Below are 21,114 nucleotides of genomic sequence, written 5' to 3'. Positions count from 1 at the left end.
CCTAAAAAAGCGTAGCTTATAACTCTAAGAAGGATTCCAGAATTCTGAGAAAGGTTACCGCAAAATACTGGGCGAGTTTGCCAAAGAAACCTGAGATATACTCTCTCAGAATTCTGGAAGATAGGATTCCCCCAGAAACTTGAGAAGAAATCCTCCAGAATCCTTTTAAGTATTCTCCCAGACTTCCCTCAAAATTCTGGGTGGAATCCTGCCGAATAAGTCTGCCATAATCCCGAAAGATATTCTCTAGAATTCTACGAGTGATTCCTCCAGAATCCTGAGAGGGATATCTGAAGAGAGAATCTTCCAGATTCTTGAGAGAAATATATCTAGAAACCTATGATGTGGATTCTCTCAGGAAGGGATTACGAAAACTTCTAGAATTGCCTTCTCCAGCATCCTGAGAAGGATTCTCTGGAATTCTGATAGGTATTTCCACATAACACAGAAAAAGTACCGCAGATTCCTGAAATACATTGCCCAGAATCTTTGAGAGGACTCCCCTGTGGGCTTCGTGGCCCTGCGGTTAGCGGCGGCAGTCGTCTAGCCGTATCGTACGCCAGGGATTGTGGGTTCGATTCCCGCTCCAGTCGGTGGAAACTTTTCGTCAAACGAAAAATTCACCACTGGGCCACTGGGTGTTCTGTGTTGTCCGTTGTCTAGTGTAAGTAATGTGTTCAGTCTGTGCAGCCTCTGGCTGAAGACGGTGTGATTTGTCTTTTTGTCTTTTTTTTAAACTCCTGAAAGGGATTGTCCCACTCTGATAGTGATTCCTCTAGAATAGAATAGAATAGAATACTGAGAAGGATTTCTTCCGAATCCTAAGAGGAATCACAAAATCTATGTGAGGGATTCTACAAAATCCCAGTTTCTCTAGAGAACTCTGCCCAGAATCTCGTGAAAGATTCTTCAATAATTGATAATTCTGAAAGAAAGTGCCCTCGAATCATGAAAAATATTCCCCAGAATCATGAGAGAAATTATCCCAGAATCCTGGTGGCATTACCCCAGAAAGCCGAATTTTCAGAGAGTCTTGGGAAGAGTACATAGTGGTATTCCCCCAGAATCTAAAAAAAATCTTACGCAGAATCCTGAGAATGATACCACTAGAATCCTGTGTGGGATTCCCTCAGAATCCTAGGAAATATTCCCATAGAATTCAGAGAGGGATTTCGCCACAAGTCTGAGAATGCAGAGTATGATTCTTCAAGAATTCCTATGAAAAAATTCCTCAGAATTCTGAGTGGGATCCTATCTGAGGGTCTTTCAGAATCCTGAGAGGGATCAACCCAGATCATCCAGAAATTACTTATAATCCTGAAAGGGATATCACCCTTGGTAGGGAATACCCAGAAACCCTGAAATGAATTACCTTAGACTCTAGAGAGAGATTCCCTAGAATCGCCGACAAACAGACGAAAGGCCTTGGTACATGGGTTTAACGATGAATTTTAATTTGGTTTGATTTTCGCGTTCCTTCCACCAGAGGTGCTAGAGTTCGATCGCTTTGACGTTTGCTAGTGTACACGTTCCTGAATGATGCAAACGAAATCTACAGGAGATTTTTGTAGTAGTATGCATGTGCCTCGCGTGGTTCTACCAACATGGATTGCTGCAGAACCCTGAGAGAAGTTTTTCCTCGGGATTCTCCCAGAATTCTTAGATGGATATCCCTAAAACTCCCTGGCGGATTCTTCCAGAATCCTGAGAGAAATTCTCCTGCAGTATTGAAAGGCATCCTGAGGGGGGATATTCCACATAATAAAAAAGATTCATCTAAAATCCTGAGAGGTATTCCCAAAAAAAGGGTTTGGAATGCTGAGAAGGATGTGCTAGAACCCTGAAAGGGACTCTCTAGACAAAAGAAGGATTCCTCCAGAAACCGGAGAAAGATTCACTTAGATTGCCCAAGAAACCCGAAATATACAGGTATACCTCGATTTAGTGGACCCTCGACTTTATGTACTTCGATTTCACATTTCACCTCAATTTTATCGTAAAAAAGGTAATACCTATTATATTTTTTAATCGAAAGAAAAATCGAGTGTAAAAATCGTAAAAATCGATTCGGTCGATTTCGTGGGGCTTTAACATCGATTCAAACAATCGATTAATTGGAACAAAAACATCGATGTTGCGAATAAGGATCGGTATATTCGCCTCACTCCATTCATATTCACTCCTCTTTGCTGAAGCGAATCGAGAAAGATGCAGCAAACGGATTGTCGTGATCAAACACGCAACCCCATCACCAGTGGGAAGCGAAGCGCAAGCTGCTTGACATGGATATTCGATGCCGGTCGTCGCTGTTTGGATCGCAAGCGAATGAATGAATGGCGAATGGTGACGAATGCTGGTGAGCGATCGAAGCGGCTATTATCATAACTAGAAGAGAATTTCTGCATGTAATGCATACATTTTTAGTGTATTGTTGTTGAAATGCTAGATCAGCAAAGAAAATGATAAACATTTTTTGAAAACTTAAAAAAATCGTATGCGCAATATCACTCACGAATCGCATCACCGAACGATCGCTTGCGATGCGCATGCGAATGTGGACGAATGAGTAATTTCCAAGTGTGGCTTCCCACCGTTCGTCAGAGTGTGCTGTCGTCGCTGACAAGCATACACACGAACTAAAGCGACAACCGTTCGCTGCTGACTGTATTCGAATGTGGAAGAAGATGAAAAGTGGAAATCAGGAACCCTGGTTGCGAACATCGATTCAAAATTGCCCAAAGCTACTGAAGATATGCAGAAACCACCCCGGGAGGATTTACTGAATGAATATCTTGACAATTTTAAACAGGAAATTCGGAAAATTCTGCATAAATATATTGAGACATTTCTTATTCCTAGAAAATTATTTGAAAGAAAACATTTCTGGGGAATTTATGAACAAATTCATGCCAGATTTAAATTTTCAATAGAATTTATAAATTTCCGGAGGGATCCTCCCTAGCAGAATATTTGTGGAAATCTTTTGAAGGAATTTCTAGAGCAATGTTTCCCAAACTTTTAGGAGGTATCGCCCCCTTAGAGCTTCAAAAAAATATTTTCGCCCCCCTAAGTGAGATTTTATTTTTTCTATAGTAGAAAGCTGAAACTGTGCTTAGCTAATGCCTTCAAAAGCGCTGTGACAAATCTAGCTGTGCCATTCAGTGTATCTAAATCTGTGTCGCTCTCATTTACATTAAATTGTTTTGTAAATGCGTTGATTTTCCGCATTTGAAAAAAATATAGTGAATTGAAATCGTACTTACAAAAATATTAAAATCGTTTTATGCCTACTTCTCAAACCGTTGCGTTGTTAATTGAACATTTATTAATCGAAATAGAACGAACTGTGAACACATATGAACACTCGGTATTCCCAACCAGATGTTTTATCATTGTTCTTAAAAGGACTTTTTCAACAACTGAGAGTCAAGGTTTGGTCACAAGTAGTCAGACTGGTGGAGAATTTGAAAACAATAACAAACATATGTTATGTGAAAAAGTGCAACTCAGGAAAAAATCGGTTTGTTGCCGGGGGCTGAAAATCTCGATAATAATGAAAAATAATAATAATAAATATCGGTGTATTTTCAAATGTAGTTGCGTTTTTCCAAATCCACATCCAGATTCAAATAAACGAGCTTCGTATAAATTCGAATGCTTTCTGTGTTTTAAATAAAATATCAAATAAACAAATATGCAGCATTTATGACTAGATTTAAATGGCATATTTAAATGGAATTTTACGCAGATTTTTTGGATTGTTTTCAAATTACCTTCAGTAAAGTTTGGAATCCAAGAAGCTTCTCTGAAATACTTTCAAGCACAGTTGTTTGTAAACACTGTGATACGAATTTCATCAGAAAAGTGTTCTGAAATTCGATTGATAGGGTCTGGGGCTATTTGGGCACTTGCTGCTATAACTCAATTTTGAACCGATTGACTTGATTTTTGAGACACGATCAGATACGCACAGTATCTAGCCATGTGTAAAAATTCAAGCCAATCGGTTTGAAAATGACTGAGTTATAGCAGCAAGTTCCCAAAATAGGTGCTCCTGCCCAAATGGTACCTGACCCTATTGATGGTTTTGCTTGGAAATTCCATGAATAAGTCCTCCTACAAGTTGAAATGCAATTTATCTCATTAATTCGCGGAAAAAAAACTATGTTCTTTTCATAATATTGACAAAAACTAATCACGATTCATGAATGTTCATTATAGGACTCGTAATAGGAGTTTCCAAATATATTTTTATTTAGATTTCCAGAATCACACAAACCCTTAAGAAAAACGTCTAGCAATTTTGCCAAAGAGTCCACATAAATACCAATAATACTGTAGAATTAAGTCGATGCTTATGTTTAATGGTCACAGCATTTTTTATTATCTTATACATACAAAACTTGAACTGTAAGCTTGAATGTCAGGGAGTTTTTATGATTCAGTTCACATTCTCGACATGTAATTCAATACTTTTGATGGCTTCTAATCATTGAAAAAATCGCCCCCCTTTTTAGTATTTTCGCCCTCCAATTTTGATTTTTCAAATTTTCGCCCCCCTGGACCAGATTTTCGCCCCCAAGGGGGCGATTTCGCCCACTTTGGGAATCACTGTTCTAGAGCATTTCCCAAAGAAAATTTCCGGATGAATCTTTAGAAAATGTTTCGAAACATGAGATTTTCCGAAGGAATAAAAATTCCTTTTTATCTTATATATTTCTGAATAGTTCTGAAGAAAGTTTTAGAAAATATTCTGAAAAGCCCTAGTTTTTTTGTAGTAGGATTATTATTATTATTATTAGCTTTAGATTTTCTTAAGGAATTCTTTGAGAAGTTTCTGAATAAATATGTGGGAGAATTCCAGAAGGCATCACATGATGAATATCTGTAAAAAATAAACCTGGAGGATGTTCTGAAGCAATCTATGCAAAATATTTTTAAAGTAGTCTTTTTAAAATGTCAAAAGTGGAACTTCTATGGAAATTCCTGGAGTAATTTCTATACCATTTCCATGAATATTTGGAAGATTGAAAAAAAAATCCGTGAAGGAGTTCCTATGGGAATTTTGGGAGGAATTGTTTGAGAAATTATTTCTGCATGAAAATTTCTGCAAAAAAATCCACGGAGGAATTTCCGTAGGAATTTGTGGCAAGCGCAAAAAATCATATGAGCTATTAAATATATTTCGGGAATGAATATCATAAAGGAGATTTTTCTCAAATGTATGAAAGTACAAAAATGTAATATGTACTAACAATACTCAACAAATGTAATACTGGTAATACTCATCTCATCCCAAAATAATAAAGTAAGTTTTTAATGTTCAACACAAGAATTTCCCAGTATCCAAAAGTTTTTTTAGGAAATGAAGTTGCGAAAAGTTTTCGAAATTGACAGAGGGTATTCACTTTATTTTTATGAGAACGCTTTGAAAAAATATCACATTTCGCTCCACACTTTTGGAGAAAAAATCCCAATTTTATGGAAGAGCTGTTTTACACGGGAGGAAGCGCTAAAATCAAAATATTCATAAAAGTAATATTATCCTCCATTTGCGAGGAAAATATCCAAAAATCACACGAGCAATTTCCTCGTCTTTGATAAAGCTGAAGAAAACAGGAAACTGGGAAAAATCACAAAGCATTTTTCAACAAATACAAGGGCGTAAAAAAAGTTTCCAATATAGAGCTTTTTCTTGGAGTAACCTCAAATACACCAATGGCATCCACGCACCAAAGCGAACCTCTGCCACAGAACCATTGCCCAAACGGGTTACGTCACTACTTCCTCCCCTTTCCTACATTGAACTGGAATCTGACGTAGCAAGTGTTATTCTCGCCTAAAATAGAAAATTCACCAACACTCACACACAGATAATGACTGCAGTTATCTCATTGGTTCCTTATGTGAGTGTAGCTGATCTGGCGGTCAATCAAGCTAAATCTCACAAATAAAACAAAATACCTATGAGCTTGTGGACTATACCGCTGCTGAATCCATTACGCACATAATGATGAGGGTCCACAACTGTAGAATGTCTATACGTATGAAGGTTAGAATTATGCATCACCAGGGGTGCAAAATCTTTCTTTTGTTGTACGTTATACTCAGCTTACGTATCTGCCCTATTATCGGCGCATGATGTTAAATATTTGGCAGGGATTTTATACTACAACAACCAACAACAACGAAGGGAGGGTCCGTGCTGCTGATACAAAAAGTCAGCTGCTACCTGAAACGACGGCTGGTTAAATTTTAATCCGTTTGAATGAGTGAGTAAATGGTGTACAGGATCCGCCAGAAATCCAAAGGTTGGCAGCCAGTCGTTACACCGGATTGACAAGACCGAGACCGAGGCCGAGAAGGTTTTGCGTTCTGCATATACATATCTTTTGCAGGTGCACACAGTTTGAAATGGTGAAACCAGTCAGTTACGCGCTGTCACTGTTAATGAATGCTGCTGCCAGCTCGGGTTGGAATGTGCCTCCGTTGTTTGTAACCGCGAAAGAATTAATTAAATCACGTAATCTGGATTGCACGGCTGAGGCTGAGGCTGGCAGTCTGGCAGCCATATCGTAGGGCTCGTTATGGCATTTTTGCTCCACCAAGCGAGAGCAAAGAAATGTACTCCCTCAAAGTGTTTATAATGCGAGGTTTACACATAAACAGAGCGCGGCCCCTCCATCCTTCCATGAAGCGACCCATTATGATATTGGAGAATCCACTTTTCACTCCCCATAACTGCGCACGGCCGGATTGTTTACAAACGTTGGCAAATGTGTTTACACAGTCACACTCATCGCAATCAAGCTCGCTGGATCGTATTTTATGTCTGCGACCCGCGGACTCCGGACGAAACGGTGCGGTGCGGTGGTGTGGACGTGGGCGATTCAGTGCCGTTAACGGATGAGCAATCGATACACACATTTCATTCGCGCTTGTTTGTCAATAGCAACGATGGAGAGTAGGTGGCGAACCATATTCCTGCTGATTAAGACGCATGGCAGCACTGGTCTGGTCTGCTGCTGGGACTGCGGAAAGTTTACGAAACAATATAAAATGTCAGTTTCCCATGCAACTACAGTCCCACTAACACACAACCTTCAATTTAAGCGAAGAATTGCACCGCTAAACGCTTACCATTAGTCAAACTTTTAATTCGCCGTTGTTGCGGACTTACCAGCGGATGACAAAACCCTAAATTGGTGAGACCACTTGGTAGGAGTTTGGTCAAACAATTACGCCCTCGCTCTCGCTGCTAGTTTTATTTTTTGGCTCGGTCATCCTAATTCAATTAGGCAGACCATTTTGCGACATTTTTTCCGCCTTTCAATCGGCTAGCGGAGTAGCTGAGAAACTTGGACGGTAGCGTAACTAACTCTGCTCCCAGGCGCTAATGACCTATTGTGCCCATTTGGCGAATTTGTTTTTTTTTTTCATGACGCTGGCACATTTGAACCAAATTTAGGTGAACTACACGTTTTCATTCTTCAGGATTTGGAATGACTATTGCTTGAGATTTTGAACAGAATAAGCTTAGTATTCCACAATTTGGGAACAGCTGAGACTGCTATAACACAGGCCCAAAACAATTAGATTGTGTATTGAACGCCCCAAATACTCACAAATTATAGGTCCCTTCGGATGTGAAAAACAGTGCCATAAGCTTGTTGTTATTATTTCTTCTTCGCATAAATGTGAAACAATTATGTGTCGGATCGCTTTGCGATCTGCGACAAAGCTTTTTGGCTTTATTTAAAAAGTTCTGCATTGTCTTTAGTAATGGAGAACATTATATGTACAGGTTGGCTTCTCCCTCAAATATCTAACGAACGGAATGCTGAATAATTCTTTATTTCTTTATTTCATGATTAATTCAACGGACTTTTACAGTCTAATTGAATGATTAATACTAACACTACTTAAAATCTACTACAACATAAATAAACGCAACAATCCACATTAAAAATCGACGTCCCTCTAAAATAAAATTAATTACATTGCAAGCATCTCACAGTTCAAATCAACATCAAACGGAATCAATCAAAACGTTAACAGACACAAGCAACCAAAAATACAACAAAAATCGATGCTAACTGCTAAACTACAAATCCTTTGGTTTCCATGTACAACGTTTTCTCACAAATTCACGATATTTTATATGTTCTGGCCATGTAGACGATCTTAATGCTAGAGGTTTCCATTTACGGTCTAAAATAACTTTAAAAGACACGTAGTCCAAGCAACTACTATCAATCCAACGCGACACAAGCTTTCTTACATTTTTACATTCATTTTCACCCATATCTAGGCAACGAGAAACCATTCGCTGAACTTGTTCTTCCGTAGCCCTTCCATCAATATTTGTCAAAAGCAATGCAAAGTCTTCATCGGTGTCTTTTTGATCGGGTGAGTGAAATGAATACTCAGTTATCAATGATGAACCGTTGTGTAGCACCGTTCCACCAGTGCCCATGCTGGTGCCACTTTCGAGATGAATTGATGAGCAAGGAGTCGAATGTCGTTCTGGAGGTCGTTCCACGGTACTCGACGAACTGTTCGCTAGGGTTGACATGATTGAGTCGACTTTTCGTTTCAATTCTTCGACATCGAGTTGCAATACAGATTTCGCTTCGAAAACGATCGTACTGGCTGTGTTCGTTCGATCCGTTCTCCACTTGATAAACTCGTCCATACATTCGTCGCACATCCAAGAGCTGTTTCTATGCGGCGGGGATACTGCAGCAAGCTGTTCTTTGTCTAGCCCAACACAACTAGCGTGATACGTTCGGCTACACAATCCATTGCACACAATGTATGGCTGCTTTCTCGTTGTGACATGTAGACCACACTTCTCGCAGTCCATGGCGGTAATTATAACTACGGATATCTGAGCAAAATATCGCTCGAATTGATTATGTTAACGGTTAATGAGCTTAAGCGTTACACAAATCGTTCTTTCACAAGCAATTAGCGATTTTGGAGTTTTGAATTCAACGTTAATCACGCAAAAACAGAAGCCAAGAAAAAGGCACGTCCGAATCCAATAACAACACACGACACGTTGACAGATTACTGATCAAAGTTGGTTTGACAGCATGCCAAAATTTCGTCTTCGTGGATCTCGATTGGAATATGTCGTAGGTACAGTAGACGTTCGATTAACGCAACATGTTTACGTTACAGTTACCGAATGTAATTCGTTAACTGCAACGACTGACAGACGTCAAACGGTTATCAATTTATTTCGGACGCAGCCAAAATACACCCAAAAACATCGCATTGTAGTTGTAGTGCGTTCGAAAAACATCGCAGCTCAGTTGACGTTTTGATTTTGATAGAGAGCGGTGCGATAACTGACAAATTGTTGCACTTAGCGGACTTGCAGTTAAAAAGCATTGCAGCTAAAGCGTTTGCACCGAGCAAACGTCTACTGTATGTACTTTCACAGGGGATTTTGGGCTTTCAGTCTATCAAGCGATTAAAACGAAAGTATATTTCTTACGCCCGACATGGTATAAATCATTGAGACGTCGGGGCCCGACGTCTCAATGATTTATACCATCTCTTTCAAGGGGTCTGTAAAGGTACATTGGCTTTGTTTCATTGAAAAATACAAAAAAAACTACAATCTTACATGAATATTTTTCGTTTTTCGTCTGGGAGTTTGCTCGTTGCGTGAAAACTTGTCAACATTGTGTGAAAACTTGTTCTACATTCTGATTTTTTCAGAATGTCCAACAACAGTCGTTGTAGAATTTATTAACAACAATTAGAGTACGATTTTTTTTGGAAACCTTTTGGATTACCCGCATTATTCTCAGCTGATAATATCGTTTGTTAAGGGCCCGTATAGCCAATGCGGTTAGCACACGGGTATTCTGCAAGACCATACTGAGGGTGACGGGTTCGATTCCCGGTCGTTGCAGAAATGTTTCCTAAAGTTATTTTCTTTGACATTCCTTGGCATAGAGTACGTTCATGCCTGTCATACGATATGCATCTGCAAAATAGTCATTGGCAGCTATCTGTTAATAACTGTGGATATTCTGCGTAATTATGAGCTTTGAGTTCCAAAAGAAAATCTAGTAAACGGCATCGGAAATGTAACTAGTTCGAGCAGTTTTTATCGGAACATCTAGCTTAAGAAATAAACGAATGAACATAAATCAACATCCGATCGACAAGTATATCGACACATACTGCTCGAATCAGCACCATTTCCTTAACCTTTTCGCACCGCTTGTGGAAGTGCTTCGAATCGAAAACAGCTCTTGCCGTGTTGTTGCAAAGTTGACTCCAATAATGGAAAACCACGAAAGAATCTCTGACGGAATTCTCGGAGGAATTCGTAGAGGAATCTCTACAGAAAATTCTGGGAGAATTCCTGAAGGAATTCAAGATGCACTCCCTAGAAAAATCCGTGGAGAAACCTCTAGCAGAATCCTAGATAAAATATTTGAAGGAATCCCTGCTAGAAGTATTCCTAGGCAATTCCTGAATAAACTTTCTTGAGAGTACTCCTGCTAAAATTCGCAAATAAATCAGTGAAGAAATCCTGGAAGGATCTGCTGTAGAAATATTAGATAAATGTCTTGTGGGATTCTAGAAAAAAGCACTGCACAAAACCTCGAGAGATATTCTTGGGAAAATCCCTAATTTAATTTTTGGAATATTTTCTGGTGATTTCTTTTTAGAAAAATAGGTACAATAAGGAATTTCTGGAATAATCCCAGAAATAGTTTCTAAGTGAATCCCTGGTGAAACACTTGGAGCAATTCCCGGATAAATTCATGAATAGAACCTCAGAAATATCGTCAGAAGAATTCAAGGGGACGGCAACCTATTTTTTCACTATGGAGTTTGACAGGTTTAGTTGTGCCTCCTTACGTGGAGCATAAATTTATGCTCCAGCCAAGTACACGAACTTTATAAAGTGAGTCAGGAAATTGAGCACTAATTTGTCTCAATCAGAGGTTGATGCGATCATTGACAACCATCTAAAAATAAACCACTATCCCCGACCACTCCGACATCGCCTCATAAATCAGCGCAGAGATGTAGCGGATAGACGTAGCAGTACAAATGAGGAAGTCATGTACAAACCTATGGTGTTCGTTCCAAACCTAACAAATAGACTGGCAAAAACATTCAAAACAGACTTCCCTAATATCATGACGGCGATGAGGAACGAACACACCATCAAGAGTTTGTTTACCCAGACCAAGGATCCAATACCAAAAGACCAACGCAACAACGTCATCTACAAGATACCCTGCGGAGGTTGTGATGCAAGCTACGTTGGACTAACCACCACCACGCTGAAGAAACGAATAGGACACCACAGAAGCGACATGACCAAATTAGACAGACTAATGAATGACATCGAAAACAACAACAACGACGACAACTACAACAGCTATGAACTCGGCCGACTAAAAGAGAGAACAGCTCTCTTGCTGCATTCGGCCGACAACAAACATCGTTTCGATTTGGACAGAACGGAGATACTCGACTGCCATCGACGTTTCTCTGCTCTCCCCGTTCTAGAAGTGTGCCACATTATTAACACAAACAGGACGGTAAACAAACGAAGCGACTGCGACAGCTTAAGTATGATATATGCAGGAATATTACACACACTAAAGACAAGAACCAAAACAAACCACGTAGATAGGCAAATAACTGACATCACTCACACTAACGACAATGACACCCAATAGGAAACTAAAACCCACAGAACTTGTACGCAACATTCAAACAAATTTCTGACTGGAATCAAATTGACGGTTTAAAATTAGAATAACATAGTGACGATCAGAGTAGTGACCCGCCATACAAAACTTCCCAGTTTTTTCTGACAAAAATAGTTAGTAATGTCTTAAATGTTATGTAAAATTGTTTATTTCTATCATTGTTTGTAAAATTGTAGGAAATTGATGAAGTCCGTCCAAAATTTGACTATAATTCATGTGCAATTCATACCACCAGACGAAGAACGATATTTCTGTAAGTTGTGTTCACCTTTATAGTGTTTCTGTTTGTCTTTAATATGTACTACGTCCAATTTGTTTAAATAGAATCCTTGAGAAAGATGGCATAGTCCATCGAAACGTCGGGCATCGAAAATATATATCGTTTTGATTGCACCAGAGAATGCAAGGCCGAAAACCCCTCAAGTACATAGCACCCCCGTGGAAGAATTAGATTGATTATTGCAAAAAAATATGGAGGAATTTATAAAATAACCTCAAGGGAAATTAAGAGAAAAATATCTAGATAACGGAGTAAAGTCTTGTGGATGAGGCTTTTGATCGCCAATCTGGAAACGGCAGGTTCATTTCCCATTCCGGCCGGGAGCCGGGAGGAGGGACTTCTCTGGGCAGAGTTTATCATTGTGCTTGCTACACAATATACAAATGTATGCAATGACAGGAAAAGAAAATGTTAAAGTACTAAAAAACACTTTGTTGAAGTGAGGCAGGCCAAGTTACAGTGAGAAAGAAGACCCGCCATGAAGAATGAAGAAGAGAAATCCCACAAACGTTTTAGGATAAGCTCCTAGTGAAATTCGTGAATTATGAATAAATAAAAGTAAAACAACTATTGTATTGGGGCCTACCTCAGGGGCAACAAAGAAAATTAATCCTGCAGCACGACACTGGTTTAAAAAAATATAGGCAATGTTGAAATGCTTTATCATTCATGTACGCAACGAATTGAGATTTAAGAAAAAGAAATATGCGTGCTCCGGTGGGAATCGAACCCACAAGTCCAAATATGCAAAACGGGCTTCTATTCCTCTAAGCCACGGAACCACTTACTCGACTATCTCTGTCGCCTGATGACGTGGACCACTTTAGTATTGCATTTGCCCTTAACGATCGATTGGGGGTCATCCAATTTCCATGTATTTGGCCAGAAAAAACCTCATACAAATTCCAGCTTATTTGCGCTAGCTCAGTTTCCGACCGATTGAATTGAATCTTTTTTTTTTTGTCTGTATTAACGAGATATTAGGCTAGTTCATATCGGGACTCACGCTTTACTTCCCTTCCGAAGGAAGAACCCACATTTTGTGAGTATGTCGGGAGTGGGATTCGATCCCAGGTCCTCGGCGTGATAGTCAAGTGTTCTAACAACTACACCAGGTGCGCTCCACTCTGAATTGAATCTGTTCTTCTCATCTAAAGATAAAGTTCTCCATGGAACTTTACGCCTTTTTTGTATTTGGGCCAGCCTAATTGGTCATTATCCTTGTTGCTGCATCCAGATGAAAGAAAAAGGAGTTAATTAAATATTTCTCCTTAAAAATACAATTACTGAGAACCTTTCTCGTTGATTTGTACGTAGGGTATTGGTTCCCTTATTAAGCATGTGGCTCCCATTTTCATCCTACGAAAAACAAAGGATTGAAGCGCTGTTTGTTTTGTTTCTTATTTTTGTATTTTTTGTTAGAAGTGAGCACACATGAAAACAAAAAGAACGGAATCAATCGGTGCCGTAATCGCTTGTTTTCGAATAGGATGAAAATGGGAGCGTGAGATTACTGATGGCACACATCCCCTATACCGGTATTATTTTACGACACAAAGTCATTTCTTTTTCAATCGGTTCAGCGACTAACCACCATATATTGAGCACTATACATCCAAAGTCATAACAAGGGATCATTAATTAAAATAATTTTATTGAGCGATTAACTAATAGTCCGAAGCGATTTCCCAGAGAATCCCGTCGCTGTTGGCGTCCTGAACCAGCTGTTACCACTACCGCCATCGTCACCATACACCACATCGGGAAGTCGCATCGGGGAGATTTATAACGTGTGGAAATACCGGTGCGATGCTGATTTATTTAATGGCTAGGGGACGTAGAACAGAAACAGCTTCGATCCACAGCTGGTAGGAAGGGAGTGTGAGTCTATTCCCAAAAGGCCAAGAAACGCTCGATACACACGAGCGAACCGATTCTGGTTTGAAATAATTTAGTATAAGACAGACGACAACGCTATTGGTTTTCAAAGTTGTCTTAGAAATTCAATTTTCGATATTTAACTCGTGTTGTGTTCTCCTCGTTCTTGTTGTGATGTCCGAACTGTGACTAATCCTGCTTCTGAACTAAGTGTTCTATAAGTACATTCACTATTTGTAACTCTGAGCTTTCTTTGTCAATGTATCATTTTTGCCATCCTGTAACAAGCATATATTTTCGACTTTTTTTTAGAAGTTGCTCAAAACAGACTAACAAGTTAGACATACTTATAAAAGAGATTAACTGGCGATGGAAGATCGCAGTGAAAAACTGTGAAAATGATCATAGAACACTATGCTGAGAAGCAGACCTCGTCCCAGTTGGAACGTTATGCCAAGAAGAAGAAGCTTATCATGTAGCAATTGCCAATTGGTCAATATTATTTCGCACTCGTTTCACGAAAGAAACAACTTATTCATTCCAAAGCTATACCATTTTCAATCCACTAAATTGCCCAACATGGGGAATGACTAATTTTTGACCTCCTTCTGTCATCAGAAATACAACAGAAAGAGAGAATTGCTAGTAGTCCCATTGCAAAACACAGCTTGTTCCAGTCCAAACAGCATAGATCCGAGCAGCTAGAGTTCCACCACCGGGCACCGAAACTTACTTCGAAACACCTTTTTCGTGCTCTCCCCGCGTCTTACGAACTCCCTGCTGCTGGGCGCTATCTCTACCACCCTTGCCAGAGAGCACATGAAACATTCATGTGTTTCAATTGCAACTGCGCTCGAAGCTGGAAATAAATTTCCATCCACCAGTCGCACACACTCGCACAGCTCAAAACTCCGAAGGCCCAGGTGGCTTTGTGGAGCTCCTATTTGCGCTGACCACCATCGTCATCGTGTATAGGTATAGTGGAACAACTAAAACCGGACACTTTGCCTTAGGTTTGCAGTTTTCCGCTAATGCCTTTTAACGCGCGCGCCAAGCCAGAGTTTCTGGCTTAAATTGCCGCCGTTGTCGTGAAAGCAAGGTTCAGTCGCCGTCACCATCCATTCACTATTATTGCACCAAGTACAAGTAGTACGGGCCAACTCGCGCGCTTGCAACCGCGGTTGGGTCGGTCGGCGTTAGCAACGGTAAGGTCTCATTTAAGTCGAAGTGGCGAGTGAGCGTGGAGAAGGGAACCTCGCAGTCGTCATAGCCGGCCAACGTCGCCGTTTTCGTAATAATACACATAAAAGTGCTGCACGATAGATATGTACCCTATGTCTGTGGTTTGAGCTTTATGCGAAAGAGAGAGTGTTTTGGACCGGGGCTGGTTTTATTTGGAACCGACAATAATAACTTCGCTGAAATATGGGCTATTATCCAAGTACTTTATTTAAATTATGCGTTTTCTATGGGTTATGCGGTTTCAGTAGATCAAATGGATGCAAGAATTATTGACACGAGAGAAAAATTGGCATGTGGAGACATCAGCTAGTTAATTTGCCATGTTACCAATCCAATGGGAAGCTGGCTGGAAGGCCTCGTATGTCCAATCCACAAAAAAATAACACAGACTAGAGTGTGCAAACTACAAGGCGATTTTAAATTCGTCATACAAGATAATGTCGCTTGTCCTAAATATTCAACAGACTGAGACTAGGACTGAGACCTCCTTAGAAGCCCTTCATCGGCAAATACAAGGCAGGTATTCGCGAAGGTTGATTGACGAAGGATCAAATGTTTAATTTGCGTATGATCGTAGACAAATTTCGAGAGTATAACTAGCAAACTCATCACCTGTTAATTGATTTTAAAGCAGCGTAAGATTCAAACAAAAGAAATGAGCATATGTAAATAATGTTAGAACATGGTTTTCCGGCGAAACTAATACGGCTGATACGCGCAACTCCTGATGGATCAAAATTAAGTTCTCGGATCACAGACGAAGTGTCAACCTTCTTTATGACATTAGATGGATTGAAGCGAAGGAACGATAAGCATTTGTGATTATAAAATGCTCCTTTCGATATTGGTCTCTTCCAGGGTTCCTGATTTCCACTTTTCATCTTCTTCCACATTCGAAGACAGTCAGCAGCGAACAGTTGTCGCTTTAGTTTGTGTGTGTATGCTTGTCAGCAACACATTCGCATCGCAAGCGATCGAGTGGTGATGCGATTCGTAAGTGATACGATTGATATTGTGCATACGAATTTTTGATGTTTTCAAACTATTTTCTTTGCTAATCTCGCATTTCAACAACAATACAGTAAAAAAATATGCATTACATGCAGAAATTCTTTACTACTTATGAAAATAGCCGCTTCATTCACTCACCAGCATTCTACACCATTCGCCATTCATTCATTCGCTTGCGATCCAAATCCGACGAACGGCAACGAATATCCATGTCAAGCAGCTGACGCAACGCTTCCCACTGGTGATGGGGTTGCGTGTTTGATCACGACAATCCGTACGCTGCACCTTTCTCGATTCGCTTTAGCAAAGAAGAGTGAATATGAATGGAATGAGGCGAATATACCGATCCTTGGTCTCTGCAGCATCGATCGTAGGGCATTGTAGGTAGCTTGTACTCCTTTGAAGAGGGAGCCAGCGAGAGCAGGCTGGACATTAGGCCGTCCCTTATTTTACAAAAGTTGGAAATGTTTTAAGTTCGTTGCTGGAAAATGATCGTTTTAGACAATTTTTGCCCCATACTGGGGGGCAGCTATGAAACTAAGCTATGAAAGACTCCAATAAAGTAGATCAACATAAAACGCCCAAAAACTTTCAAAGGATGACACAAGTATGGCGAAAAAATGTTTCAAAATGTTTATTTATCTATTTTACATTTTTCGTTTTAAATAAGTGAACACAATGATGTATGTATGTATGTATGTAGGTAGTCGCCATCCTAGCTTGAGTCTTGCTCTGCATGCAGTTCCACTTAACAGTGAAGAATAAATTTCATTACCGCTCTGAATTCAACATACCGCTATATGAAGGGCCAAAAGGGGGTGTGGCAGACCCGTAAGTAGAGACACTTACGCGATATCCGCGGGTTTATAAGAATCTTCATCTATTGTGGAAAAAATCTAAATTTTTCATGTGTTCTGAAATAAATGTTTTTAAGCTGTTGCATACAGTTTGTATTTTCAGTTAGGTTTACATGCAAGAATATAGTGCCAAGTTCAGCAGCTAAAATTGACGATAGACCGAAGAAATCTGCAACAAAAGGAAACTTTTAATAATTTCCACAGAATTATCATAAAGTACATGACTTTCATTTGAAAGTGAATTCTTGAAGTTCTGCTATGTAATGCAATTGCCACTAAATCTCCAAAGACTTTGTAGAAATTCGATGTTGTATTTAATCATAAAATGTGTCCCCGAAATCTCTAAAAGTTCCATAGTATTGCAATCCTTCACTACAACTTAGTGTTCTTTGAGCACTTCCACAGATTTTAACCGAACTAAACTGAATGACTTTCTTTGCTACCATAGCATGAATTTGTATATTGTGCGCCATGGACAATAATACACTATGCCCAGGCAAGTCTAAAAATGCTCCCTAATGTTCCCAGTCGGGAATCGAACCCGCCGTCTCCGGATTGGCGATCGGAAGCCTTATCTACATGGCTAATTAGAGACCCCAAACTGGAGTGGTTAAATTGTAGTAAAAACTCCCCAACTTATATCCAATTCTTAAGACAGAGAGTTCGCTGGAACTGATAACTCGGGTTCCCTAACATTATTTAGACATTTTCAATAGACGAGCACTGTTAAAAATCTATATGTTTAACAAATAATGTAATATACGGTAAGCGTATCACAATCTCTAATTGGACATTTTAGACATAAATAAAGTTATTCACCGTGGAAGTGACAAAATGCATTCATTTGAAGTATTTGAAGTCTTCTAAAATTGCTAATGTTTAGAATATAGGGTATTGGTTCCCTTATTAAGCATGTGGCTCCCATTTTCATCCTACGAAAAACAGGGGATTTAAGCAGGGAACCCGCATGCGGCAAGGTAGGCCTACTGCTCATCTTTTGCGAGTGTGTTAGTGTGACTGGCAACGCAACCAGAAGCCTAGTCGAATCCTGCTTGGAAATCGGTTTGTTTTGTCGATGGGGGTGGCCCGCGAAATCGCATTGTGTTGTTTGGGAAGGCCCGCTCAAACTAAAGTTTTTCAAAAAAGTTTTGAAAAAATGTGTGGGGACTCTGAGAAGACATTTTTTTTATGATCGCAAATGAAACCTATTCTGTATTGTCCGATTATGTAAAACCAGCGAAGATACTCTAAACGCTAATGCTAGTTTTTGCCTTGTTATTGAGGGCCCTGAAATTATCATTTTCATTTGAATCGAGTTTTTCGGTTTGTCTAAAAAATTAGCGTCCCATATAATTTTCGAGCACTTTAAGGCACTGGAGAACCACAAACATTATGAATTGAACTTCAAAAGTTGATATGGTATTTAGTCTTAGGCTAAAACAGTCTGCTGAACTTTAAATATTTCCCATTTTTGATAGGAACAACGATGAATAGAATGAATAGAATGAAGCACGTTGAAGATGGGACATTTTATATTTCGGTTTGGGAATTGTTCTCGAATTAGTCGATGAACATCTAGTAGCAATATTATGAATTTTTAGACCATTTATCACAAGAATAGCCACAAACAGTAAATCTGTTGTTAAATGTAAACGATATACTAAGTGTTTGAATTGATTGTTACCTTTTATCATTCTGGACAAATCCATCCGGTGTGTTCCTCTCGTGAAACCCGTCTTGTGTAACATCAATCAGCAGTCTATTGAACAAACCAAACTCCTGCCAAGTCCGCACCGTGGTGTGTTGATCGTTGTCTTTCTGGTTCAATTGTCACGAACAGCAAAACATCCACACAATACACAAACAGCCCAATTCAAACGATTTTCGAAAAAATCGGCGCACTTTTCCAGGCACCACAAAGCGCGCAATTTTTCACTCAACCATTTTTCCAGTCGATCGATCGTTGGTCGTTTGTATATTTACCACGACAGTCGTCTGCCGCAGCAACCGTCAATCACCAATCACCGCATTCCGCATCAGCGGCTCTTCAAGATATCCCTCTTTCGCTCGCTCTCTGTCTCTGGTTGCACACTTGTACGCTATTGAACTGCAATCACATTCACCGTGAAAACGGCTGGGTGGACAAAACTGTCGATCAGTGTCGGATAATGCTTCGCATCAAATCGATAGGCCACTTTGAGGTTGGCCTTTCGCTATGGTCGGAACGCAATCAAACTTCAAACTCACGGCTTGACGTGCGTCGCTGCGTTTTCTGAAAAGCCGCTCACAATTTTCACTTTTGGATCTAACGACAAATTCACACTCACAAATTTTGCCCCTTTTCTCAGTTGTTTGGGGGCCAATTCGGTTTAATTTTCTGGTGGCACCACTTTTAAGCAGGTAATTCGCCTCGTTTACTCGCTGAGGCCACTTACATCGGAATCAATCACACTTGTACTAACTGCTGCTGTTTTCCGACGGATCTCCTTCAATTGATCAAATAAACATTTCTATTTTCAAGAAACCATTATTTCACGCTCTTCGTTTGTTGTTTCTGAGGTTTGCACTTCACCTTGCAACAGATGGTCTTGCTTTTCCTTGGCGTCCGCGGCGCACAGCTCTCTTCAGTTGTTGTTTTCGCCACGAGCACCCAGAGTAAACACACGTTCACACTCGCCACAGTAGACCAGTTGCCGTAATTAGCCAAATTAAGTAACCATCAATTAGCATAATCAATCGCTAGTTAATCACTCCCAAACACACCGGTAGATAGCGGCAGAGCTTCACCGTTTAATCACAAGTTTCCACAATTCACCGTGCACCCTCGTCACTGCAGTCGGTTGAAGTCGGTCGGTTCAAAATTTAAATCACCACCATGCTCTTCTATTGTTTATCCAGTGTCGTCATCGCTGCGCATCGAACGCCCACACCCGCCGTTGAACCGGGCCCTCTTGCTCTCACACACCCTAATCCTGCGGAGGCTGCACCCTATTCTCGTCCAGGTACAGCAGCAGAGGAGGGGGTGCGGTACAGGAATCCGGCAAGCCCAGTTCAGGTAAGAGGCACACAAATCACATACGAACCGGCGGCGGGAGGAGGTAGAGAGGAAGCAAAAACAAGCAACCGACAAACGGCATCGGCAGCAGCACTACGTACGACACGTCGTTGCCCAGAGTGGCGATATTCGAAACTAAACGGTGCTGCGCCGAAGGAAACATCTGCCACCCCAAAACCGACGACGACGGCGGCGGCGCGAGCAGCTTACTACACACGAAGTAGCCCGAGCATAGCCGAAGAAGGCCAACCGCACGGGTGCTGCGCTGCGCTGCCTGCCTGCCGGAAAGGTAAATTTTTCATTAACGAACGACGGCGGAAAGGTGCGAGCTTTCGTGGCAGTGTTGGCAGGTTGTCTTTCGGCCGGATAGCTCAGAACGAGACTCAAGACAATGGGTTTGACTTGACATATTCAAATTTTGAAGATTCAGTGACACTCCACTAAGATTGTGCTTAGTTTTAATAAAAGAAGTTCCCAATCTACTAGACTACACGAAAGCCTCTTTTTATGCAGGTTATTTTTATACATTCCCAATCAGGGCCTGTCTATAAACTACGTAGACTCTTAGGGGAGGACGGGGGGTCTGGCCAAAGTGTACGCTCCATTATGAAAATTTTGTATGAACAAAAGTCTACGAATGGGGAGGGTGGGTATGAGATGACCCAAAATGAGCCTACGTAGTTTACGGACAGACCCTTAATGCTTTTTTTCATATTCTAAACAGAGAGCTTTTCAGAGCAAATAATGTGCATAAGAATATGTACAATGACAACGGTGACCAGGGGGTGTATAGTAGGCTGCGGCTTATTTTTCAAAAGTTGTTGAAACCTGGAATTCGAAGCTCTTTTGGATTCTAATGACACAAAAAGGGAAACCTCTGAGTTTAAGCCAAAAATATTGGGATTTAGAGGTCGCGCAATCGCTTCAAAGTCGAATTTTCGAGTAATAAAAAGGTGTTTTCACTTCAAGTGCCATAACTTTCTCAATTTTCAACCGATTTTTAATCTTTTTTTTGAATTTCTCACAAATTAAATT

General features: G+C 40.3%; 1 protein-coding gene across 2 annotated transcripts in view; it reads right to left on the bottom strand.

Annotated features, from left to right (window-relative positions):
• The window catches only part of LOC115257747 (hemicentin-1), a 298,182-nt gene extending 277,921 nt beyond the window's left edge, over positions 1 to 20,261 (bottom strand). Inside the window, exon 1 of one of the 2 annotated variants that reach the window (XM_029857670.2) lies at positions 18,709 to 20,261. In XM_029857670.2, the coding sequence (XP_029713530.1) occupies positions 18,709 to 18,772 (64 nt within the window). In that variant the 5' untranslated portion in view covers positions 18,773 to 20,261. The remainder of the gene's footprint in view (positions 1 to 18,708) is intronic. The other variant, XM_029857664.2, reaches the window with a different exon arrangement.
• Between the last annotated feature and the right edge of the window lie 853 nt (positions 20,262 to 21,114).

Source organism: Aedes albopictus, chromosome 2, assembly GCF_035046485.1.
Source record: "Aedes albopictus strain Foshan chromosome 2, AalbF5, whole genome shotgun sequence".
Classification (NCBI taxonomy): Eukaryota; Metazoa; Arthropoda; class Insecta; order Diptera; family Culicidae; genus Aedes; species Aedes albopictus.
Note: the sequence above shows the minus strand (reverse complement) of the source record. Positions and strands in the feature narration are given on the sequence as shown.